This window comes from Bacillus rossius, chromosome 1 (genome assembly GCF_032445375.1).
Source record: "Bacillus rossius redtenbacheri isolate Brsri chromosome 1, Brsri_v3, whole genome shotgun sequence".
In the NCBI taxonomy this organism is placed as follows: domain Eukaryota; kingdom Metazoa; phylum Arthropoda; class Insecta; order Phasmatodea; family Bacillidae; genus Bacillus; species Bacillus rossius.
The window spans coordinates 115,825,321-115,851,739 of NC_086330.1; the positions used below are offsets into that span (position 1 = coordinate 115,825,321).

A 26,419-nucleotide genomic window follows, 5' to 3' on the forward strand; every position below is an offset into this window, starting at 1 on the left:
TTGAAGCTCTGGCCATGGGTAATTTATTCAACATAAAATTTGATGAACAAAGTTTTGTTATAATATTAGAATGTTTGAAACTTTGAAAAATCTAGAATATTATACAAATAATTTCATACTGCCACGAGTTTTGAAATCTATGAAATTTATATGTTTTGACATCTCTAATATGTACATATGCTTTTGTATACGTATTAGACAAGCCCTTTTTTTTTAATAAAAAAAAGTATTCAAATATTTTTACATAAAATACAGTTTCATGCATCAGTCTCACTTTCATCAGAGGAATTTGATATAGGTAAATCATCTGTACCTGAAAAAAAAACATTACATATTAGCAGAACATCTATAGACAAGCACTCCAAACAATAATGGCATTAGGTTTCTTAAAAAAACAATGTTTTGCTAGCAACAAAGTCATTAAACAAAATTACACACATACGTGTTTACATTGGCAAGGGAAGCGTAGGTTTTAGTGATGCATGGCACAAGTATTTTTCAATGAATATTCACAGTTGTAGAAGAGTATTTTATTCAGAATTTATTTCATTAGATAGAGAGGTCTTGGGGGTATAACCATAATGCATAAAAGCATATAACTAAATCATGGTTCTTACCTTTGAATTTTAATAAAAAAATTTAATTACTTTAGACAAACATGAATATTAAAAATGTTACCCTGCATTTTACAATAATTTATTATATACACACTGAAAAATCAACTTATGTTAATCTTCTGCTTTACCACTGACAAAGGAATGCAGGCACTAAGAGTATATTAGGTGCTACACATACAGCTTTGTGAAATACAAACAATGGGAACAATGATTGATGCCTGAGTCTATGTTTATATGTGACTGGAATAAAATTTTTATTAATAATTATTTAGAATCTAAAGTAAAATTTAAGGAACCTTAAGTGATAAAAACTGAAGGATGAGGCATATACAATACAGCTGTAAATAAATGTAAATGCAAATGCAAAACTGTACCAGACCAACCGTGTTGAAGTTATCTACAACTTCAGCTTTACTTGCAGGAATAAAGTTGATATACGCCAGTAAGACACTTCAGGCTGCCAGGTAAACTACAGCATCAAACAAAACACAGGCAGCTTGGGTCTGGCTGATACTGCATTGAATTCAGTTATGGGTATCAATACTACAGGAAGGAAACATGAATTATTATTATAATAATGATGCTAATCTACATGGTTGCTACAGGACTAGAAAACCGGGAATTGTCAGGGAAATTAAAATGGTCAGGGAATTCCGGGAAAATTCTACAAATTCTCGAAATTTTAAAGTTGCGTGTAATTCAAACAAAGCTTTGTTTTGATGCGCTCGTGCCGCTACCGAATGACTTCGCTAAAAGGCTGCTGCTTAAGGCACACGCCAACTGCATATCAAACCCTCTGCTAAAAACATAAATTCTGCATACTGCACTTTTTGCTACAAAAGTATTCAACTCAGCAATATGGGTCGAAGAGCTCTCACCAGCCATGTCAAAGGAAAAAAACACATTCGCAATTCTGCCGTTAAAATAACACCAAAAAAAAAAACTTATTTTACCTCATGTTGAAATTTTTATATTACATTTAATCATATTCACGTTAATATTTATGGTATGTACTTCAAAAGAAAGTCAGGGAATTTTTCTCTTAAATTTCTGGAAAACAGGGAAAAGACAGGGAATTCTAAGATTCTATTTTTGTAGCAACCATGATCTACTAAGGGTTCAATAATTGAATGCATAGAGTACAAAAAAAATTCTTGCTAAGCTTGAGAAACAAGCTGAAAACAGATGCCAATTACGTTATCATACTATAAAAAAAAGTCCTAGTTCACAATTAAACCTAACACACTAATCAGGAAATGTTGGCATGACTCTCTGTTTTAGACATCTTGCTGGGATTGCAACACCTTAAATTGCCCACTGTACTTAACAAGTTAGTAAATATGGATTGTATGTTTATGCTATACAATGTTTTCTTGTAGAAAATACATACCTGTTTCTTTCACCTGGTGAGCATTTTCCAAGTACTTTTTTTGTACTTCCACAACTTGTTGGCTATTTTCACATGCTGCATATTTATCAAGGAGCTCTTCATTTAATGTTATGAATGACTTACCCCACTTAAATTTACTGAGATACAACTCGGCTTCTGCTCTGAAACCTGGTCACAATAACGTAAGTGTTATAAGTGATAAGTACTTAAACAATATTACATTTTATTTTGATCCGCCCACACACTCTTTAATCAGGCACGTACCGGATTAGTGAGTTTGCTGTATTATAAAATATTAGCATACAGCATACCGAGGTTCCGCATCATCCGAGCCGACCTAAAGTGCCATTTCCGGCAAAGACTGCCAAAACATTAGCTCAAGGACTTAAATCAACTTGTTGAAAGCCTAACTAGTAAAATTAATCTCAAAGATGTCTTTTGCTGGTTGAGCGAATCACTAATGAAAAACTGGAAAAACATCACCCTGAAAAGTGATGCCACTGGGCCAACTGAAAACAAAGAAAGTTTTCTTATTAGATCAGTGTCACCTGAGATTTTGCTTATCCGAGGTATCCAGTCCACGTAAATTGAGGCAATACCAAAAATGGAAAAACAAAAAAAAATTTACAATGATATTTAAAACAAGTTGTAACAAGCTGTTAGCAGAAAAGCACAGTGGCGCGAACTGACGGTAAACATTAAAATATCTAGAATCCTTCCCAAAAATTTGATAGCGAGAAGTTTGATCAGAGCTGGATTACAGAAAGTGCACAACCAAAGAATGTCAGATTAAACAGTGCCAATTGTCCTCCACACAGACTGAAGATCATATATACAACAGTTTTGTAAGTAATATATGATCAGGGGCGGCTTCAGGCCCTGCAGCAGCTCCTATATTACCTTAGCATCTGTAATATTAAATTTTTTTAAGATAAATGAGCTAAACCATTATCAACATTTAAGTTACAGGTTGGCTTAGAACATTTGTTTTAAAGAGTTTATTTCCCTAATTTTCAAAAGGAGGGCCTCCAAAACCTTTTATTCTCTGGGGATATTCCATACACCAGGCACCACTAGTAAAGCCCCTATTCTCCAAAATACTAGGGCTACACTAATGTAAAAACCCAGGGCCCCGTAAATTCTAGGGTCACCACTGTATTTGATAATTTGTAGCATGTCTGCTACACCCTGGTGTACTGGCCTGAAAATTTTTTTTGGAAAGACACTAAGTTGGCAATGACTAGTGAACACTTTTTTTTTTTTTTTTTTTTTTAAACATCCGTTGATCCAGATAATTAAATAATTAGTTTTAGATTTAAGATATTTTATTTACATAAATATTTTAATCCTTCTTAGTAATTATTAATTTAACTTTAAGATTATAGTCAGTATTAATCTATCAGGAAGGTGCGAGAAATTGCGAGAACATTAGAGTGTGTTGAAAGTAAAGAGAGAGCTAGCAGCTCGTCGGAACTATGGCGTTGCGTGACGTCGAAGGAAAAAAAAAAGAAAGAGTGAGGGAGTAGCAGTAGGGGTCGCGGAGCGATCGCGCGCGCCACGGACGGGCCTATGAGAAGTGAGCGCTGAAGAGTTGGCGCGGAGTCATACAGCCGGACGGTCGAACGTTATGTGCGGAGGTGTGGGGCAGTGAAAAAGCCCATCGGAGTTTATGTTGGCAGAAGTGCATGAGCTTCGAAAAATCCAACATCACGTTCACCATGGAGGGTGGCATTGTGAATGGAACCGCCACCATCGTTAACGTCGTTGGCGGTACGTCAAAAAAAAAATTTCCCCTTGTTAAAGTGGGCGTGGTCGACTGTGAGGCATGGTTGTAAAGTTTGCCTCGAGTAACCCAAGGTGTTTTTGGCGCAATACCTGGCAGTTTTATAGTCTGCTGAGAACGTCGGCGCGGTACAACAAGTAAGTGTTCATCTGATTATAATCCTTGTTTGCGCCTGCAACAACTTTCTACCTGACCGGCCGTGAAGTTAAATTATAATTGGGTTATAATTATAATAGTGAATTTTTGAGCTCATCCCTTATGAAAACACGTACTTGCAAACTGTTTAAATGCTCTGTAAAGAAAATTTTCCGTTAGTCGTGCACGAACCCCGCGCTGAACTTGTGATTTTTACTACACACTCGCTCTATAGAACTGAGGACAGAAAGTATTTAAATAATGGTAATTTACACCCGGGTGTTTTAATTAAGGATGTATATGTAACAATTTTATAAACCTTTATAATTTTTATTATATATTTTTGTATGCTTTAGTATTACCTTTTTTTGAGTGTGTGTGTGTATGTATATTATATATATATATATATATATATATATATATATATATATATATACACACACACACACACACACACACACACAGTCAAACCTCTATCTATCGTTTTTCAGGGGACCAACAAAAAAATTCAGTAGATGCGGACATTCAATAGATGTGGACTTCACTCTAAGAATTTTTAAAAAATAATATTTCAACCCAAAATTAGTGTCAGAAATATATCAGTTACTTGTCATTAAAGTTAAATCAGTTGAAAAATAAATAAAAATGGAAGTATTTTACTTAATTCAATTTACACTTGCAAAAAAAAACACGCACAATAAATCTACATGGAAATTAAAGACTTTTTCAATATCCTGAAGTCTGAAATATGTTTACTCATGTCATCAAATGTAGAGCTGTACTGAAGAAGCCGATTTTACCAATATTTAGTTGAATCGGCATTTCTGTCGACTTCCGATACGTTTGTTAATTTTCGGCCGAAATTACTGAAAAACGAGAGATACTGCCATAACCTAAAAATCCACTAGTACCCTTTTCACTTTTCGTAGTAGTACTGCATTCTTTCAGATCGCATTATTTCTTCGCAACATGTTCCAAACGTACATACAAAAATTTAACATCCTTTTTTTTCAATAATGTTCTTTAATTTTAATATGTCATAAATAAATACATTACCGTCACGGTAAATATACATCTCGGTTGTTACGGTAACTGTAGTGCAAATGTGGTAGCTATCGTGCTTCTGTAGTAATTATGGTATCGACAAAGAATCTTTAGTTCTTTTTATGGTAATTATCTTAGGATAACAATTGGGTTTGTACTGTAGTTATGGTACATCATCCATATTTCTTCGTAAGTTGTTGTTCATTTGTCTTTTCATATTTACGTGCTCCATTACTTGGCTGCAGATTTAAGGTGATTTTTACTACTGTAAACTATCGTTACTGTTTTTATGACGGTTTCTTTCTAAGAAATGGTTATTTCTGCAAAATATTTATGGTTAAACGATCATCTATTATAATTTATAGTGACGGGACCACATATTTTGTACGATCAATGCGGACAAAACGGTAATTCGAACATCTGTACAAGCGGACTTTTTTAACCTTAGTTGTATGGCAATTTTGCCGGGACCGTAGAAAGTATACGATAAACACGGACAATCGATACATGCGAGTTCGATAGATAGAGGTTTGACTGTATATATATATCCGAGGTAGTTTTTTTGTTGAAACTTGGATTGTAGCAATTGTAGTCATTCTAGGTGTATAGCATTAATAGTATTTTTTTAATTATTTTATCTATCCTTATAGAGTTTGTAAATTTTGTATTCTTATATCTTTATTCTTATATCTTTCTGACCTTATCTGCCATATTAAATGGTACCTAGTAAATGTATGGTTCTTTCACTCGCTGCTCCTACACTGTTCATAATTCTTTTTATAGTGTTTAATTCTGCTATTTATTTTAGTAATCTCGTAAGTTTGCCTGCGCTCGCTGTGCGGAGAATGGATTTTTGGATTGCGCGTGTCTTTAACGGAATTTCATTTTTTGGTCTTGCATTTTTTCTTCCTTTTGCTCTGCCACGAGTTGCAGAAGTTGTTTGGTTTGTGCCTGGGGAAGGGCAAACCTCACAAATGTAGCTTATGTTCTTAACAGTTCATGAGCAGCCTGTATGGTAATTAAAGTAGCTAACAAAAGATAATTCTGAGAGGGACACTGTTAGCAAAGTTGCTTGTCTCAGGGTGTCCACACAAATCTGCAATAAAATTTCCATGACTTTTCATGACCAAATTTATAATTTCTCTGACTTTTTTTTAAAAATAATTTACCTATTACGCAAAATTTTGAAAATACAGCCTCCACCATTCCCAAATCTGGCGTAGAATTATATAATAATAAAAAAAAACATCGCACAAACCAATTTCAAACCAATTTAGTGAATGCCTATGCACTAAAACATCAAAAGAAAAAAAACTCTTTCACAGTTTTGGTAATGGAAGTCTGGAACATGAAAGTTTACCCTCAAATTACTACCACTGAGGAATTTCCATGACTTTTCCAGGATTTCAAGTAAATTCCCTGACAAATTCCAACTTCCTGACATTCCACAATGTGGACACCCTGAGTGCATTAGGCATGATATAAAGCATATCTGCTCAGAGTAACTAATCACCTGTTATGTAAAATAAGGCTGCCAGTGCTTCCACGCACGACAGCTGAAGAGGATGACCGTAGTTGATGGGATTGGCTGCGACCAGGAACGGCAACAAGCGTGGGTTTGGGCAGCGCATCCTAGAGAAAGGTGTGTCTTCTAGTCTCGCCCATGAACAATCCACTACGGCTGCTCCGCTTGTGGCTATTATGTTACGGTCGCTGGGAGACACGCTCTGTGTGCATCACAAGAACACATCAAGTCAGTAATGGTGTGTTCACGTAAGCATGGGTATATTTATATTTTTTATCAGAGACTTGTGAACCATCCTCTGCCTTGCTTCTGCTGTTTCAGCCAGTTGCAATGCATCGATGCAACACATCAGCATACCTTCCCACTCCTCCCCTGTCAGTATGGTTGAATCAATCATGGTCCAACATCTCATCCACATTCGCATCATCGGAGACGGATAGTGAAGGAATGCGTGGGTGTAGGAAATATAGCCAATTTCCCACTTTAATAAATAATTCAGGTTCGACCCTGTTTAGAATAAAACCTGTGTCACCTTGGTGGGAGGGGACTGGCGAGTCTTTGGTCGGAACAAACTGCTAATGCTCGGAAGCCCTACTCCTTTTTGAAAGAGGGGGGTCGGGATGGGTTGCATGCTTACTTGCTCACCAACCTTAAGCAAGGTTCTTCTCATCCTCTTACTCCAGACAATTGCTCTGAGCTTTTCCTGTCCAAGCAAACATTTTTCCTCAGTCTCATTAATCAACTTCGAAAATTAACATAAATATTGTTACGATGGGGCCTAGCCACGAGGCTGGCCCAAAACCTGCACGCATGCCTGTGGATGGGGCACATAGCAGGTGGCGCCTGCCCATCTATTACGGGCACGATAATCTGATTGGCGCGGCACCCTTCTACTCCCCCATAGGTTCATCACGTTTCCAGAGTCTTGTCTGTGTGAAGTGGCATAACTAGGAAACCACTGTCCTGAAGACGGTGAGCGAAAGTGGTCGATGAGCTAAGGGCTTCGTAAGCGAAGATTAGAGCATCACGAAATAAAGCATTCAGGACAGAGTTGTGTGTGTAGAGCGAATGAGTGAGTAGCATGAGCAGTGTGTTGGGACAGAGGTGCATGTTAATAGACGAACATTGGAGAGAGTGGAGAGAGCCACTGTCGAGCCAAGTTCCAGTGGGAAGAGCAAATTGTGGACATAATGAAAGAGTTGATTAATTTTTTGACAGAAATTTAAATTGTTGAATTTAAATTAATATAGCAAAGAAATAAAACTCTAGTTAATTGGGCTATTCTTTCTAGACTTGTTTTCCCATGTGTAAAAATATATTACACAAAAAATACTTACCAAACGACCTTTCGACCACACATAAAATGTGTATTTAACCATAAAATCTTTTCCAAATACACAGTTTGCAATGTTATTATTTCCATCAAAACTATGCAACCAATGCTGCCTGTTTGTAATATGAAACCATTATACTTGATCATACTTTGAAACATCACAACATTGTTTGTGACCAGGTGAATGATTGACAATTGTTCATGCTTCATACCATTAAATCAATACATAGTTGATTCACTGGTTGTTCTCACGTTTAATTAATTACGTAACAAATGAATTTTCATAACTTTGTAAATTTGCAATTAAAATACAGACTGGTTTCAAGATATTAGAGAAACATTACTATTAAAAACTTAGTTATCCAGTTTGGTATCTAATATATTTTTTAATTTTCTCTATTTTTCGAGGTTGAAGATGCCTTTTCGTTTCCTTGAGTTTTCCCTGATATCCAGATTTTTCCAGTTTGCAGAATCCTGTAAATTCTTCCTTACATTCTAACTGCCTTCAATGGCACCTTCAACTAACCCACGATCGATAAAAACATTAATGGATTGTCACCTACCATCCCACCTCTCTTACCTGCTTTAATTTTCTATTAGCATTTAAAACATTTGCAGAATATCATGTTCGACAGCAGTTTAGTCACTGTCTGAATTCTGAAACGTTGTTTGCAGATGGTATTTAGCACAGAAAAAAATTGTTTTTAAGCAATTTCCTTCACGGAATGGGTGCAAGGATGCAAATATATAGCCTCTCCGCACCAAGTGGCAATCCTTTGCCTCCACGTGGGCACTGTTGTTGGGGGCAAATCGTGTTGACCATGTTGAGATGGTTAGCCTCAACCTTTGGTCATAGCATCGCCTTAACTAAAGAGGACAATGCCGGGCATAACCCTGCCTTAGTTGCATCCTCAATTGCATGTATGGAACCAGAAATAGTGAATTGGCTGAATCTGCGGGCAACAGCAGATGCGTTTGAAACCTTTCTGGGGGGTTTGACGGCCGAACCTCGGCGTTTCTGCCCCAAAGGATGGACAGAGAAAGGCACCGCTGTGTTCGGGTGCACCCGGGCTTAAAAAAGAGCTGTAACTGCTCGCCTAGGTGTGATACATTCCCCTAGTTCAGTGGTCGGGGGAGGTACCGAGGTAACCCCGAGGCCCTCCAGCATACGCACAGTTGGTCTGTAATTTCTAGCCAGGGCTTCCTGCGATCGCCGCCGGATGAGTTCAGGCACTTCCGGACCTTAATCGGCTGTAAATCTGTCGGGCCGAGGTACGGCAGGTCGGAGGGTAGTCCGAGGAGACGACATCCAGTAGAGTAATTCTGAACAGTGGTAGTCAGTCAGCTGCTGGTGAACGGTCTGCCGAATCGACGCCAAGTTGGTAGTAGTACGGGAAGAATCCATGAAAAAATTGAATGTTGTCCCGCTGAGGTTTTCTCCAAGGCCCTGGATTCAGATTGGGTAGGACTCGTACTTGGTTGTGGTGCTCCAATCACTTGGAGCAGACTCCAAGGGTTCTCTAGCCCGATGCGGAGTCGACGTGGTGAGCGACGACACAGCTCCGGTACTAGCCTGGACAGCTAACAGAGGTTGGATAGGCCTCCACCGGACTACGGGTTCACTGGGTGATTGAGGGGTCCCAGTGAGATGTGGGAGAACGAAGTAGGCGCCAGAAATGCTGATAACGTTTAAGTGCTAAGAACACAGCCAATTGTCTGGTTAGCTGAGTGAGGCAGGGGGTGACGGTGGTGTCTATGCTGGGATGTGTAGCCTCAGCCCCTGGACATAGCTGGTCTCTCACACCTCTCCTGTTTCGCGTATACGGCGTATCCATATCCACGCCCGTGGGGGCCCCAGGCTGGCAGGGCCTAACAGCTAAGATGGCTGGGTTAACAAATAAGGGGAGCAATCTCTCAGACAGTTATGTAAATGATGGTATAAGCTGACTTAAATTGTAAATGTAAAATTATTATAACCCAAATAAAACATGAAAACAGAAAATATTGTTTCTGTATAAAAGAATTGTACATATCCAAATGTAGTACCAAACTGACACAAATCACTTCATTAGTGAGCGCTTCTTAATTAAATTAAAGTAATAGCTGAAAAATAGTTAACATGCAAAATATACTTGCTGAGGGTTGAACAGTAAATTTGTCAACTATTTTTATCAGAAATAATGTGGGAAAAAAAGCTCTTCAGTTTTAAGGTTTACAGAATAAATTTTCTTACCTTTTCACCAACTGGTGTGAGCGCTATGCCATTGAATCGCTGTCCTAATTTCAATGTCTTTATCAAACAATGCCGTGAAAGCTTTCGACCAGAACACTTTCGAGGATCGCACTGTTCTAGATCCCACATTGCCACGGGAAACGGTGCCTCAGTCAAACGGGAGACTTCATCGCTGCTGGATTCACCTGAAAATAAACAAGAATCTAAGAAACTTTTTACTAAACATTATAAAGTATTACTATTCATTAACAATGCTACAACATGTAATGCCAATTGTGATGGGGAAAAAATTATGCATGTATTTTAAAATTTACTGCTTATATATAGTGTAAGAGATGAGATAAAATAGCATAGCATGCCACTCATGTGGCAGCTAAATATTCTTTATATCTTAACAAAGCAGGTATCTTTATTCGCAAGGTCATTTCACAGAAAAATATTATTTACTGTTGGGCTCAGCCAGACTGACTGTAATGGGTTTTTTCTTCTTATATGGTTTTCAATATCTATTCCAGATGAATGCCAGGGCGATTCCTAATATGCAGTCACCCACTTCCCTATAATAAAGATCTTGGAAACAATGACATGGTCCACAGTCATGTTCAGGATGCAACTGTGTGCCACTACATGAAAGTGGGCACGCGGACCCCGCCTAATGAGGCTCCTCTCAGGGCGTGACGTAGCCAAGGATGGATCTGGCAATTTGGGAAGACAAAATTTATTAAAACTACAAAAAGTGTGATTTAAAAGGAAAGAGAAAAAAAACAATTATTCAATATCTACTAATGATTTTATCTTACTCATTATCAATAAACGTGTTTTCAATGGTGATCTTTATTATTCAATTTCTAGTGAGTTTGTGCAGCATGCAAAAAATTTTTATATGGTACATACATATCTTTTCTCTTATTGGATGCAGGGGGGGAGGGAGAAGGTACTAATCACAATTTCTGCCCCGGATGAAGAAGAGCTTAGATCCGTCCCTGGACATAGCACGTGTGGGAACAAGACTGGTCTTCTCATTGTCGGACAAACATACCCACTGACCTACCCTCTGAGCATATGGTTGGTACCTGGAAGTTGCTGCCACGTGGTTGGAAACAAACAACACCTTCAATTCCATGCAGTCATTACATGTCCTTGTAGCAAAGAAAACTTATACTACAGAATAGGTATACTAGAGGCTCAGTCACTGTCGTGGCCAAGCAGATAAGGTCTTGGTCTCAAAATTTGTAACTCGGAGAGAATTAATTATTTAAACGGCCCACTACACAAGATAGGCGCTAGGAATAATACAAAAAGGTTTTAGATTATAACAATTAAATAAACAGAATTACACATTAGTAATGCTAAACTATGAAGTCCTTGGATGCATTGAGCACATCCTGCCTTGAGGGATGCTAGTCAGACTGGAGCGGAAATAGTAACAATATGGATGCTATGGTAGCTAATCAGACTGGAGCGTAAATAATAACAATATGGATACTAGTCAGACTGGAGCAGAAATAGTAACAATATGGATAGTAGTCAGCGACTTTTCACTCATGCCTATTGACATCATCCCGGGCTGCGCCCTTCTGAGCCCGATGTGCCACCACATTCCCCCCTTACACGCTGCGAGCCCAATCCTTCCACCACCACCCTCTACGAGCCTGGTGTTTAACCGCCCGCCGAAGTGTGTGTGTGTGTGTGTGTGTGTGTGTGTGTGTGTGTGTGTGTGTGTGTGTGTGCGCGTGTGTTGGCCCGCGCCCACCGATGTGACGTCAGTGCTCCGCTCCCGAGAGTTGTCGAGCGAGGACGAACGGGCAGTCAGTCGCGATTGCTGCTAGAGGAAGGAGCTTCACGCACCTGTTATCGTTTTCGGAGCATTTTAGTGATACAGGGGGAAACGGGCCTCGCCACACACGGGCTATGTCACGACCCTGAGAACAGAGTAGCCGGGTCCACATGCCCATTATACATGTGGTGGCGCCCTAAACTTCGACGGACACGTCAACCCCCATTGCGATAGCACTATGGCCGTTAAGTTATAATTTGATTGTACCGAATACGTAACTAGAGTAAAACATAATCACTCTAACAAAATAAACCCTGTAATTTACAGTATACAAACAACTTACAATATTATTTATTGAAATATTGGCAGTTCAAAATTATTACTACGCTGAGGGGTGCATTCGAGAATGTTGTAGTCCCCTGATGGATAATAAACAAAACATATATTACTTATGGAAACGTCTGCTGAAAAGAGAAGAACCCTTGGGGTTGAAAAAGAAAGGATTACAATTATTATTTAGGAATTTAATGGGGACATGATACTAAAGCTACAGCGCTCTTCCACCCCTCTGGAGTTAGCGTGTTATTAAGAAAAAGGCCCACAAACACATCACTCATAACACGTGCTAGTGACAACAAGAGTAAGGAGGGGCGTGGGGGACAGGAAAGAGGGGAGCTGCATCGAGCTCTGTGGAGAGTAACCCTAAAAGTTGTCAACCTATTGAACATGAAGGAATAATTAAGTGCTCATATTATATACATTAACAACTTGGTGTGAGTAGGTTTATTGTTGATGTATTCTGAATTCTTGTCACAAAAACCAGCAGTGAGAGAATATGGCACCCATTTAACGCAGTCATTGTTTACATATATGAAGAGAAAGTTTTTAGCAGACACTGACTGAAAGCCATAATAGTCTCTCAGGAATATCCACTTTACATTTGCTGTTATGTATTTCAATTTTGAGCTTGTGTGTGATTCTCAGTTCACAGACAAAATTAATTATTACAGTTTCCATTATACAAAATTTCATTAACCAAAATGGACTAAAAGTCCATTTTTTGTTGCAATTCTGTGAGTAAAAGTGGACACACAAGTTGAACAAATAATCTGAGAAAAGTACAGCCTTCAATGATTCAGAAATGTATAGCATTAGAATACAAAATATCTAGTTTGGGAGGAAAAAAATTTCAGAACTGCCAGAACCATCATGTATAACTGACACAAATGCAGAGGCAGAATAACCTGAAATAAGTGAATATGATTTAGAAGTAGAGGTGCAAAGGAGACATAGACTGACAGTGACACAAATTGGAAGAGTTTGAATGATAAATTACTTTCTCTCTGCTAATCTCCTCTGAGAAAAAAAATATTAGGTGTTGGACAATAGAGTAAGAAGAAATTAAAAACACTGCAAAAGTTAATAAAAAAAATTTTAAAAACTATTAATGGTGTTCCAGAATATGGGAATCCTATGACTGCCTGAGAATTGCTTATGTTTTCCCAGTTGAAAGAAAAATTTCAAGAAACAGTCTCAAGCAGTGTAAAAGTCTAAATATTAACAACTAACGGACCGTCCCGGCTTTGCACGGGTGGACATGATTTTTTTAATATTTTTACCTTTTATTTGTATTCTTTTGTTGTTTCATTTCTATATTTTTTTTAACACAGTATCACATTATCTATGTATACTTACAATCCAAATTTGTTCATCTTTTTTTATTAAAGTAACTTATTTAATCTTAAGGGAGACATATTACTTAGTATTTTATTATTTACATTTTTTCAACATTTTACATAGCCCCCAAGTATTGTTGGACAATGAATTAGCTCAAACTGTTAACAGTCTAGAAATTATGATAGACACAATCTATCCCCACATCCAAAATCTCACAGAAATAAATTTCAATTGGCTCTGTTCGAGGGCGATAGTGTTACCGAGAAACGACTCAGTAAATGAGATAAATAGAATGATTATGGAGAAAAAAAACGGGTGATTTTAAATGTTACAAATCTATTAACACCGTGTGCAACATCGAAGATACAGTGCACTACCCACAAGAATTTTTAAATTCCCTTAATCCTGCCGGCTTGCCACCCCACGAACTAAAATTAAAAGGAGGTACTCCCATTATGATATTGAGAAATATAAGCCCTCCCAGTATGTGTAATGGCACAAGACTTTTGATAAAGAAATTACGAGACAATGTGATTGTAGCAACAATCATCACTGGGCCCGCGGCCGGACAGCTCGCTCTCATTCCGCGAATCCCGATGATTCCGACAGATTTGCCTAAATCCTTTAAAAGGTTACAGTTTCCTGTGAAGATATTGTTTGCTCTTACAATAAATAAATCACAGGGACAAACTTTTTCGATTGTTGGCATTGACCTAAGAAAAGAGTGCTTCTCTCATGGGCAATTAATTACATGTTGTCCTTTCTCGAGTAGGATCTCCTGAAAATCAATATGTTTTGTTATCACCTACAAATACCACTGCCAACATAGTGTACAGTGAAGCTTTAAGGTAAAAGTTTTGTAAAATAAAAGTACGAACCAATAGAATTAAATAAAGCTATAAAATAAAAAAGTAAATACAGAAATGTAAAAATTACAATCACTTAGAAAAACTTTTGAAAATAAATAAACACACCTAAAACAACAACAACAAAAATTAAAAAAAAAACTACAACAAAAAATATTAATAAAAAACTTAGGAAATTTAATTAGGTAGGATCAGATAAAAATGTAAAATGTTGTAAAAATGTAAATAAAAAATACTAAGTAATATGTCTCCCTTAAGATTAAATAAGTTACTTTAATAAAAAAAACTACGAACAAATTCGGATTGTAAGTATACATAGACAATGTGATACTGTGTTTAAAAAAAATATAGAAATGAAACAACAAAAAAATATAAATTAAAGGTAAAAATATTTAAAAAAATCATGTCCACCCGTGCGAAGCCGGGACGGGCCACTAGTAGTGTAGATTATAAAGAGGAAAGAGCCTCGTGCCACGTCAAATGTAAACAAACCTATCATACATAGATAACCATAGCGCGCGTCGCGATCATGGCTGTGCCAGGCGACATTCCGACCTCCATGGCAAAACAATTAAAGCATTTTAAACAGAAGTATGAATAATATGGTCTATCAACTTTTAAAATTTAAAAAGAGGTTATTGTGACATAACGATAATAGTTGGACATATAGTATCGCAAAGTTTTTTGTAGTTATTGAAATGTTCTTTAATATTGTAGGACATACTTTTGTTCTAACATCAATAGTTTCCGCAGCGCATGCGATGTAAGATGTTTTATGGCATTATTTTTACACCTTGGGTTACTTTACTAAAGTTTTAGTAAGGATTCCTTAACTTTTCTAGCAATAAATATAGTCTATGTTACTCAGGGTGAATGTAGCTAATGGTGAAAAAATTTTTGAAATCGACACAGTAGTTTTTGAGTTTATTCATTACATACACACAAAAATACAAATATTAGTGTAGATTTTATTTCAAACCTGGAGTATTTGTAAAATTCTGAAACAATTTAGTATAATATATTACATGGCATAAAAGTCTAATATTTGTGTGGAAAAGCAGGGTATTTTAGCAACTCCAAATCCTAGACCTGGGAAAACTATCAGTAACAGCACAATCAAAAACGTTAGTGCATGCTATAATAGTAATGAAATGAGCCAATGTTTATCAGGAAAACAAGGTTTTGTTAAAGTGATTGTATTATTATGAAGATTGACTTAAGAAAAGCAACAGGTTGGACATATTTTATGGAGATAAAATCATTTTCCTTTAGTTCACAGTTTTAACATTAATCAAGCACTTTACTTACACGTGTAAGTTCAAGTTTCTTGAAAATTGTGAAAGAGGAACATTATACCACTAGTATAACCTGTAATACATATTTGTGTGATTATTACATATATGCACCTGAAAAATAGTATTCCTGTACATACATCCATGTCTTAACTACGCGATTCTGTTAATTCCGCACTACCTCCCATTGCAGTACCAGGTTTATATTGGACATATGGGTAGAAGAATGTTGTAGCACTAATATATATATATATACATACATATACATATACACACACACATACACACACACACATATATATACAGGTATGTATGTATGTATGTGTGTGTGTATATATATATATAAACACACATACACACATACATAGTAATTTTCTGAGAGCATGTTTTGAGATATTCATGGTCAATAGTTACTGCAACTAAGTTGCAACCATTTATGAGTGTGTGTCTTTTTAAATAAATGTTTTAATTTTATTATACCTGTACCTTGAACAATTTTGAAAATAAAAATCTGAAATTTGGCAGAAATACTTACCTTATAATACATGTCCTTAATACCAAATTTATCCAAATCTCAACTGGTAAGGTCTGAAACTTATTTTTTTTAATTGTTCTGACATGGAATGTTCCGTATGTCAGGCCCTTGGAATAGTTTCAAAAATAACATCTAGCGATAGAAAAGAGTGAAGTTGGCAATTATTGATTTAAAGCATGGCTTTTCTTTAATGCTAGAATCCTCGGGCATAAAAAGTTAAGTGGTTCAATGCTAGCACAACCTGGTGTATAAAGAAAGAAAAACATTTTCGGCAGTCATTATTTGCATTTACAAATCTTTCAAACACAATTTTTTATGCCATTTATAATTTTTACACATTAAAATTAATCATTTGACATAAAAATATAAAAATATACAAGACACATACAGCAGTTGGCTGGTTAAGCAACAGAGTACCCCTAATTTTTTACTAAAAGTTGGTGACACTAACCCCTCATAGGCCATAAGGATGGATGCATGAAAGGACACAAACAACTCTTGTCCTATCATGAAAGGTTGCATTGGCAATTATGTAAGGATCCTTGAAACTATTCAGAAGGTCAACAAAAATGTTTGACATTCTTTGAGATGCATCTTTCAGAGATCCTCAAGGGTAAACAAGGTATTTGTAAACAGATAAAGTATGACCAACTTTTTTTCATACATATGTTTTCTCACAATTTTTAAGCTAGATGATAGTACATCAATGGCAAAGAGAAATTAAAAATTAAACCTTAAAATAACAATAAACTTTATTTTCTACATTACTGAATTTACTATTGTCGTCCCCAGGCCGTGGCTCCTTCCCGATCCCCGACGTGCGACTATGAATTTAGGTTGTAATTATTTCGGCCGACTAACTCAGTGAAAGGTGGGGGTTCGTGCCTACTGTGGCTGGGACCGGGAGCTGCGGAGAGGGGGAGGTGATGAACCGGGCAGGAGTATGGGAGTGGAGATCGAACCAGGAAACGTCTGCTGTTAGTCTACAAGATGTTTTATTTAGTCCTTTTCCCTGAGCGTGCCTGACCCACAACGATGTTACGGGACACGTCCCCCGCCGCGCCGTGAACGAACGCAAATTGCAGGTCATCCACGTAGGTGCACTACTCCGCGACTGAAGATGTCGAACGTGGGAGCTAACCGAAACGACGGTAGCGACGCTAGCAACGCGCGTGGCAGAGGGCCTACGGACTCGCGGAGCGCAGCGATACAGAACCTCCCTCGACGGCAGCCAAGCGGCGACTGTTGACTCCCCGCCCCGCGCGGCCGCAGCGCCGCGCGAGAGGAGGAGAGGGAAGGGGGGGAAAGCGGCACGGAGGATCGCGTGTCCACTGCGGGCCAGGCGCGGCTCCTGTACAAAGCTACACGATTCAAACAAAACACATAACTACCCTATTTGAATACACAATTACAAGTTAAGTTATTTACAAATAATTATACAAAGATGTCCGTCCTTGAGCGGTCCAGAAGCGAAGTTAGGGCGCACGCGGGTGCGTCCCTTGCACGGAGCACTCACTGCACTGCACAGAGGGGTTAGGGGAAATAGCCCCCCTCAGGTACCCCGCGGTGGGCAGAAACGGCCTCTAAGTCTATGAGGGCACGACGACTCCCCGAGGCCGCTCTGCCCACCGACGTCGGCTCAGGCCGGCAGGCGCTGTTGAGTATGGTTGTTAGTTCGGTCAGGTGTGTGCTCATCGCTTGTCTGAGGTAGAGCGAACCGCGGCAGCAGCTGCATGACGCTGCAGCGCAGTCCACCCCTGTCCGACCGTCGTAGGTCGCGGTACTTGTACTGCCCCTCCCACTCATTTTAAAGCTTATTGTGCCGGCTAATGTTGAAAAATAGACCCACAGTTTAAATGTACAGCTTCTCTTAAATTTGAGATTTAAAATCATCTAAGAAGAGGTCCTTTAATGGCTGCGTCGATTTTTCGATAAATATTGAATCAGATAGCCGCTTGAAACATCAGCGTTTAAATATTTCTTTTTTAAATTGCACTTCCATCATAATAAACAGAACTTATGATAAAGAAATTTTAGAGGATCCTTCAACTTAACCAAACAATTCCACCAAAAAACCACTTAACCAAAAATTCTGACACGTCAGACTTTTCTTATAAGTACTTTTCAAATTACTGTTGATATTTTGTATCACAAACATAACCTACAAACATAACCTCTTAAATTTACTTCTCATAGCATCAGTTAGTATTGTAGATACGTACAACCAAAAAGTGAACGATGATCACATCATCACTTCTAACATTGTATTTAAAGAGGTTTTGTAAACACGTATATTATTTGTATGTTTGAATATAATACTTCTCTAAAAAAAAAATGTGTAACAGCTATTTGTACTGATGTGTTCAATTACACGTCTTCTTTTGTACCAACACCCATTTACTTTTTTCTATTCTTTTTCAAAATGTCATTTCTCCCAAATTTTTAAAGAATGGAATGCCACACAAAACGATTTGGTGCGCACTGCGGAATTCCACACGGGTTGACTAGTTCCCTAAAATATTGTACTTTAAAATGTAATTATATAAAGAAAATTACAATATGTATTGATTCTGAAAACTTAATTTGTGAAACAACCATTTAAAGGGTAGAAGGTTTCAACACTTTAGTTTATATTTTTCATTCATTGTATAATATTTTATTTTTGACCCTTGACAACGTATATTTGGATTGAGGGTTATAGTCAGGGTACTTTATGAGATTCTAATTCAAGATTTGGAATTCGGATTAGAAAAAAAAAATTGGGATCTGATTCATCACTAGCATTTACTATTAATATTTGCATGGTTAGTGTGTAATACATCATTGAGCAAGGCCAAATCATGCGTAGAAATAAATAAATTAATAAACAGACTCCTATTGAACTATGCCACGGATTGCTGGGCTCGAGGTCTGGACCCGCCTGGCTCGACCGTGACCTCCGAGCCCCACGCCTGACCCACAGCGCACTCCCCAGGCCCAAGAAGGCTTGCCACGATCTGCAGGGTCTACTCACCACTTCCCACTTCAGGGTCACTAACAGATAGTTTCGCAAACAACACATTGCTTGAATCTTCATCCTCATCAGAGTTATATTTCTTTCTATTTCGAGGGTACTTATCTTGTTTCTTTGATTTGAATTTTCTTGAATGCGAGCTGTAATTATAATATACATAAACTTACAAAAATTTCAATTTTTTTTTTTCACCACACAAAGAAATTAAATCATTCTCTTGATACAGAAACTTAATATTACTAGTAAATAAATTAGTTTTACAGATGAATAAGGTTTTCTCAGCATTCTTTTAAACATTTAAAACCAGCCCCAGTATAGTGTGGAACCTATAGTTATCTTTTCATGAAAATATATAAGCTTGAATTTTAATTAAAGTTATCCATAATCATATTCTAGTTTTAATCCATTTATTTTGTTAAAAAAAATTAAATTTTAAGTTTAATATTTGGGGAAAGCATGATCAGTTTAAGAAAATGAGCATAAATCTGCATTTTAACCACATAAATTCTTCAATATTATCAGTTAAAATGTTTGGTTTTTAAGAACTTAAAACCCACTTGATGGAGAAATTCTAGTTCATGTTGCCAGTTCATACAAAATGCTTTTTGTTGCTGTGTTGTCGCAATCTGAAGGAGCACGCTGGCACTGCCAGCTGTCACAACACCAAGGCACAGCAACACAAAAATTATTGTGTTCTCAGTTTCAACAAGTGTGAGTCAGTTAAAATCTGTTCGACTTGATTTTCATGGACATTACAGCAGTAAACCTCCTCACACTCATTCATCGGTGGCACCAGCAGTTTGAAGAGGAGACTGTTTATTTCAAGAAAAGTAAATAAAAAACTTTGCTTATTGACAAATGTATATTAAAATCCACCCAAAGCTTATATTTTTTTTTTCATGTCAGTGTTATAAGTTTGTGAAATCAGATATCATTATTTCAGAACAACCAATTTATCCATGCTTTTTTCTAAACCTACACTTCTTTATTTCTACCTATAGTACAGGATTTATCTCAATTACATGTCAAAAATAATGGTTACATATGCAAAGTATGTTAAGAAAGCTAATATAGGTTTGCAAATGCTTCTATTTATTGCTGATGCTACAAATGTATAAAAGATATACACTGGATCCCTGTTATGTAGAGTTTTAATGTTGGCAAGGTACACAACTAATCACATTCTGTAATTAATCAATGATTATTTTGCATAGTAATACCAGTTGATACAAAATGATAGCATAAAAATGTGTGGAACTACGTGGTGTTACTGCTTAACTTCGATGGGCGTGGTTCAATGTGCGGGATTTCGAATTATCGCAGCGCGGCCATCTTTCCTCCCCTCCTTTCTTTTCCCCTTCGCGCATGTGTGTGGGGCTACTTCCTTGCTTTTAAAAACGGTCGCAGATGTCTTTAGCCTTCTTGTTAGAGCTTCATTTGATGTTGTAGTCTCATCTGACTACCTATTTAGTTTCTTTCAGTTTTGTCGGCTTATGCGTTATGTTAACAGTAATTTTCTGTGGTCAGGTGACCTGTAACTTCAGCTATTATAACTTCTTATTTTCTATTTAAATGTGCTACGTGAAGGATTGGCATGACTCGTACAGGTATTGGCATTAGTAATGTAGCTTACCGCTGTGACAGAAGCTGTTCTGTTTTTTTTGCTGGCAAATTATGTTTTTTTACTTTGCCACTGTTATTCCTTGTTCTTGGTTCTACTTTTATATATATGTATGTTTTGTAATATGTTTTGTATCTGATTTGATCGTTTGGGGTATTCAGGTAGAACATGTTATGTTGCCTTATTTCATATAAGCTAGCTAGTTTTCTGTATAATTTTTCACTTTGGGCATTTCAATCTCTTATGTAATTTTCTCCTACAATTAAAACTATTTAACAGGACTGGTTTAAGTTTTATATGGAATTTGGCTCTTTCCCCCTTAAAGTTCCTAATTGGTACTCTTATACAGCGTACGAGCTATTTTTTACATGTACCTTAGTAGAGTAAAGTAAAATTTAGAGTGGTTACCAATGCCACAGGTATATGTCTTTCCTTCGTTATGAACACGTGTTCGAGGATTGAATTGGTATTGTGTTCAAAGAGTTTGCAAACAGTTTTTTTACACTCTTGGGTGTACCTGAAAATATTAGTCATGTTGATATTTATATGCTTTATAGAGTCAGCTCTCCATGTTTCTGTACTCTCCTTTAGGTAGAGCTGTGATTCTTTTGCATATCTTTGTGCTGCAATATTTTTTTGTATCTTGATTATATTTGAGTGATCCATGTTTCCTTGTTACGGAGTCTCAAGAATTTGTCTGTTGCATGATTATAACTCATACATTTAAAGTCATTTGCTTGCCCCTGATGAAGGATATTCTTTCATAAAATAAGATTGTTCATACCATTTTGGTATTTTTTTAAAAAGTGTATAATTTACATTTAGATATTTATGTTGTGTTGTTTTAGTATAATCACAGGTTTATTATGAAAACAGGGTTGTGCATGTTATATTAATATTTCTGCACCTCACCCAATCAGAGTAATTATTCTTGTAATAAAACATCACTTGATGCTTGGATATGAATTATGTTTTGTTTATTTCTTATTTGATGGAAATCATTAAGGTAATACGCTGAAATTTCCGGAAAATATTTTTTTTCTTGTACACACATTGATCCAACTTCATCCCGTATCATTACGGAGCACTACAGTTCTGTGCCTCAACAAGTAGAATTTCCTTAACTTATTTAGAAATTGCTGATTGGAGGTTGCTGGCCGGAGTTTTATTGGGGACTTATACCCCAGCACCTTTCAAGCGCAACAGGTTGGTTAACTTAACCTGTGTACTTCAACTCCATCATTTTCCTCGGCAGCCTCTATTTTACCATTCACATTCTTGCTTTTCCCTCACCGGTGTGTTTACCTTAAGTAGTCCGATGTGTTTGTGATTCGAAACTACAATTACCAACAGTGGCTGATTTAGAGAGGGGCATGGGGACACATGCCCCCCCCCCCCCCCCCCAAAAAGGGTAAAATATGCACTGGATAATACAACTTCTTAAGTAATAAACAGGTATTATACTTAGTCCAGACTACCCCAACCAGAAGTCAATAATGAGTCCACCCCTGATTGCACATATAGTTTTGATTTTGGTAAATATGTAGAGTAGCGGTATTTGCGAGAAAAAAATGTTAAAAATCCGAAAATAATATTATTATATGCTCTTTCACTTCCCCTTTTCATTAAACCCGGCGGAGATAAGAAATTCCAAATACTTAAGGAGATATCGAATTTTTTCATTTTCATCACAATACCTGTGCATTCATGCGGCATTTACTTACAATTGTCTCTTGTTTACAAGTATGAAATTTTTCTTTCTTGCGGCGTTCACCATTGTTTACCCGCCTCTAACTTAGGTGAGTTTTTAACGTTTCAAATTTTCATGTGTTATTTGTTATTTTGATATTGTTGAGCAAGTAATAAGTAAAAAAAATTAGGTAAATATGTAGAGTAACGGTATATACGAAATAAAATGCTAAAAATCCGAAAATACTTTTATTCTAAACTCTTTCACTTCCTCTTTTCAAATCAACCGGCGGAAATAAGAAATTCCAAATACTTTAGGAGATATCGAATTTTTTAATTTTGAACATGTAGAGTAGCGGTATTTGCGAAAACAAAATTCTAAAAATCCGAAATTACTTTTATTATATGCTCTTTCACTTCCTCTTTTCATTAAAACCGGCGGAGATAAGAACTTCCAAATACTTTAGGAGATATCGAATTTTTTAATTTTGCAATACAACACCTGTACAACCATTAGACCGTCGCCATTTTTGTTATTTTGCAGTGTGTTCGTGAATGCGTAATAAATAAAATGGTCGATTAGGTCAGGTCAGTTACATTATTAATACTTTCAAACTAAGTGAACATAAAAAATAATGTGAATTAATTTCAATGGTTCTTTAGTTTTAAAGTACAGTACACTCCCTATTTAACGCGGTTGTCGGGGGACATAACTTTTACCCGCGTTGTTGCATAACCGCGATGTTTCGATGTGACCAAGGTCAAAAGGCATAAAACACCGCCTGTGTTCTAATAGGTCGGCAAGCACGCACAGTATAGACGGCCCGCCTTTGTGCGGACTTTGCATCCGCAGTTTCCACTAAACACGGGTGAAAAAATAAAAATAATAAATTTTAAAGATAAATATTAAATGTTGAATTGTTTTTATTTTTCCGCGTGCCGCGCACAGTTTGTCGCACGGCCTACGAGCGCGCCACACGCCGCCATACACATGTGCGGCACACAAGCTGCTGCTGCCAGTCTCGTGGTGTTAGCCACAGTATCTGCTTCGTCAGTGTCCGTAACAAAGTAAGCGCAGTGTGTGCGGTTACACACGATTCTGTGGTCAAAGTCTTCTAAAAAGAAAGGCCGTAGTGATACTTCAAACCGAATATGAATCGCAAAGTACCGAGTTTGATTGACAAAATAAAAATTCTAGATTTACTTACAGATAGCTTGTCTTTTGTAGAAGCAGGCCGCAGATACAGGAAAAAAACGATTCTAGCATTCGTACAATAAAAAATAAAGAATCGTCTTTCGTGTCAAGTGGTTAAACTTTATTACCCATGCTTACAGTAAATTATAAATGGTCACATGTGGGAAACAAAAATTGCGCCAATTTAATTTTAGCGCAATCAGTGACACCGTATTAAAAACCGTGTTAAACTTTGTCTTTACTTATTTCACCAAAAGCTGTGTCGAGTTGCTGAGTGTGTGTGGCTCGGATCGGCAAGTGTTATATTCCCCAGCCTCTGTTTAAAGGTCGGGAGACCGCTACACATAAACATTTCCGGGACTTGTTTACTACCTCACGGCAAAAGTGGTACAGTATGGTTCAAGTAAATATTGGACCACTGGGAATTCCTGGGCAAAGATTAAAAATACGCTAGCCGATTTACTTTACTATTTAATGTTAAAACATTATACCAAAGTAAAAAGATGAACTTGTATAATACAATGAATTACCCAATAATATTACGTCTGTAGGTTTAAGTTGTAACAAAACATTTATATACAGATGTCCAGTAAAGTACCAATTAAGATTCTGGAGTGGAATTTTAAACACCGGACTACCTGATTTTGCCTTGTACGCAGGGACGCTGCTCAGTCAAGTGACTCATGCTCTGCCTGTGTGCTGCGTGAACACATTCCCTCCCCCACTCCCCCTCGACAAGTTTCTGCCCGCTCTAATCTCTACCTCTCTCCATATTCTCGGCTCGCCTCTCCCTACCCAGCGCTTGCCGACAACCAAGCCTATCCAACATCAATCCCCAGCCGAGTCACGCTGGACAATGTCGCTGGAAGGTGGGCTTTATCAGGTCCCCTGTCCGATGCTTCATTTGTGAGATAAAGCGACGTTAAGAACTAGTGTTTCAGAAAATATCACTGGGCTGGATTGGACCATAATTTGAAAACCCTACAAGATAGAGGAATAATGTACGGAGATATCTTGTTTAGAATTTTACTGCGGACATTTTCTACGCCTAGGCTTTTTTCTGCCCGATGCTTAGTTTGTTAGTTACAACGCAAAATTATCCTAATCGGCTGTCAACCATTTATTCCATTATTATTATTCATTTCTGACTGGGGGACATGGTTTGACCCGCGATATACCCGATTCCGCGATCAATCGGGGCGCGATATACCGGGAGTTTACTGTATTTATAATGTAACTGACCTGACCTAACAAACCCGAACAAATGATGAACATTAACAACTCACGTAAAAATTTTTTGTTACTTATTACTTGCGCAACAATATCCAAATAAAAAATAAGACTTTAAAATTAGAAACGTTAAAAACCCACCTAAGTTGGAGGCGAGTACATTTCCCTTGCCATAAGAAGGAAATGATGTAGTCGTTTACCTACGTCGCGATACCTCCGACGGAACATTAATAAAAGTAAATAATCACGTATTAGTTCATTTGAATACTGGCCAATCATGGAACTGTCACGTGACAAAACTGTCCAATAAGAAACATAATAGATACTCGTAAATCAGAAACAATTGTGATCGCCGCATGAATACCCAGGTATTTTGATGAAAATTAAAAAATTCAATATCTCCTAAAGAATTTGGAATTTCTTATCTCCGCCGGGTTTAATGAAAAGAGGAAGTGAAAGAGCATATAATAACAGTGTTTTCGGATTCTTAACATTTTTATTCGCAAATACCGCTACTCTACAAATTTACCCGAAACTGTACCATAAGCAAAATATATTTGATATTGAAAATATGAATTACAAAATTTTGATATAAACTGGATACACAATAAAGAACACTTACCAACACCCTGTTGCCATTTAAAAATTGTCTTTTGCGGGTCATTAATAGAAGCACCCAAGAAAACCAATTTTGAAAAACCCTTCACAATAAACCACACACTAACAATTTCTGCAGGGAACGCAGTTATTTGCTTACGTATATTATTCATCCAGCTTTCACGCATTCATTATATACATTTATTTAAACTTACATACATACCTCATTTCAAAACAAATCAAATTCAGTGTTGCCAAAAGGGATGAAACGATACCGGAGTCAAAAGAAAGGATTTGGACAGCAACAGCAACAATTACACAGACACATGGTTGCCATGACACTTTCGCTACAATTTCACTATTTCAAAAACATTATCCACTAATTACACAAAATAAAATAATATTATAAAAACAAGCAGAGGAAATAAAGTAAACATATATGTAACACAAAATAAATAAACCATTATAAATAATTAAAACTATATTAAAATTACTAATTTATATGCATTATATCACACTTACTAACGATTGAGCTAGGATAGCCTAGACATACCTAAGCTACATGGCAAATGAAAGTTATAATCATCCTTAACAACATGTATATTTTAGAATTACTGATTGGACCGAAATTTTTAATGCTGACGGACAGCAACAAATTATCGCACCCTTTATTGCTTGAAGGCTATCGAACCACAAGCCTATTACAAGACTGTTAAAAAAATTATTTTAACGATCAAACTTTTAAAATTACATATGTAAACAAACTGATATATATTACAGAAAAGTATCAAATATGTATAATAATCTTTATTAGTTTATTTTTGTGAGAAATTGTTTTAAGCATGACCAACGAATAACGTCCTTTTT

At 37.0% G+C, this 26,419-nt stretch overlaps 1 protein-coding gene across 2 annotated transcripts; it reads right to left on the reverse strand.

Moving 5' to 3' along the window:
• On the reverse strand, positions 1-25,897 carry LOC134542747 (18S rRNA aminocarboxypropyltransferase). Of its 2 annotated transcripts, none has more exons than XM_063387257.1 (6): positions 25,776-25,897; positions 19,221-19,360; positions 10,061-10,245; positions 6,483-6,696; positions 2,008-2,175; positions 1-313 (listed from the first exon to the last, which is right to left on the reverse strand). In XM_063387257.1, the coding sequence occupies exons 1-6, from the start codon at positions 25,778-25,780 to the stop codon at positions 258-260; spliced, it is 768 nt and encodes a 255-aa protein (XP_063243327.1). In that variant the 5' UTR covers positions 25,781-25,897; the 3' UTR covers positions 1-257. The 2 variants fall into 2 exon arrangements, with proteins under 2 accessions (XP_063243327.1, XP_063243320.1); XM_063387250.1 differs by having other exon boundaries at positions 25,578-25,868.
• Between the last annotated feature and the right edge of the window lie 522 nt (positions 25,898-26,419).

Excerpts from the sequence above, each read along its gene's own strand:
- LOC134542747 (XM_063387250.1), bottom strand. Across the intron at positions 6,697-10,060 it reads TCACACCAGTTGGTGAAAAG|AGCGTGTCTCCCAGCGACCG; the intron begins GTAAGAAAATTT and ends TGATGCACACAG. Across the intron at positions 314-2,007 it reads TCACCAGGTGAAAGAAACAG|GTACAGATGATTTACCTATA; the intron begins GTATGTATTTTC and ends TTTTTTTTTCAG.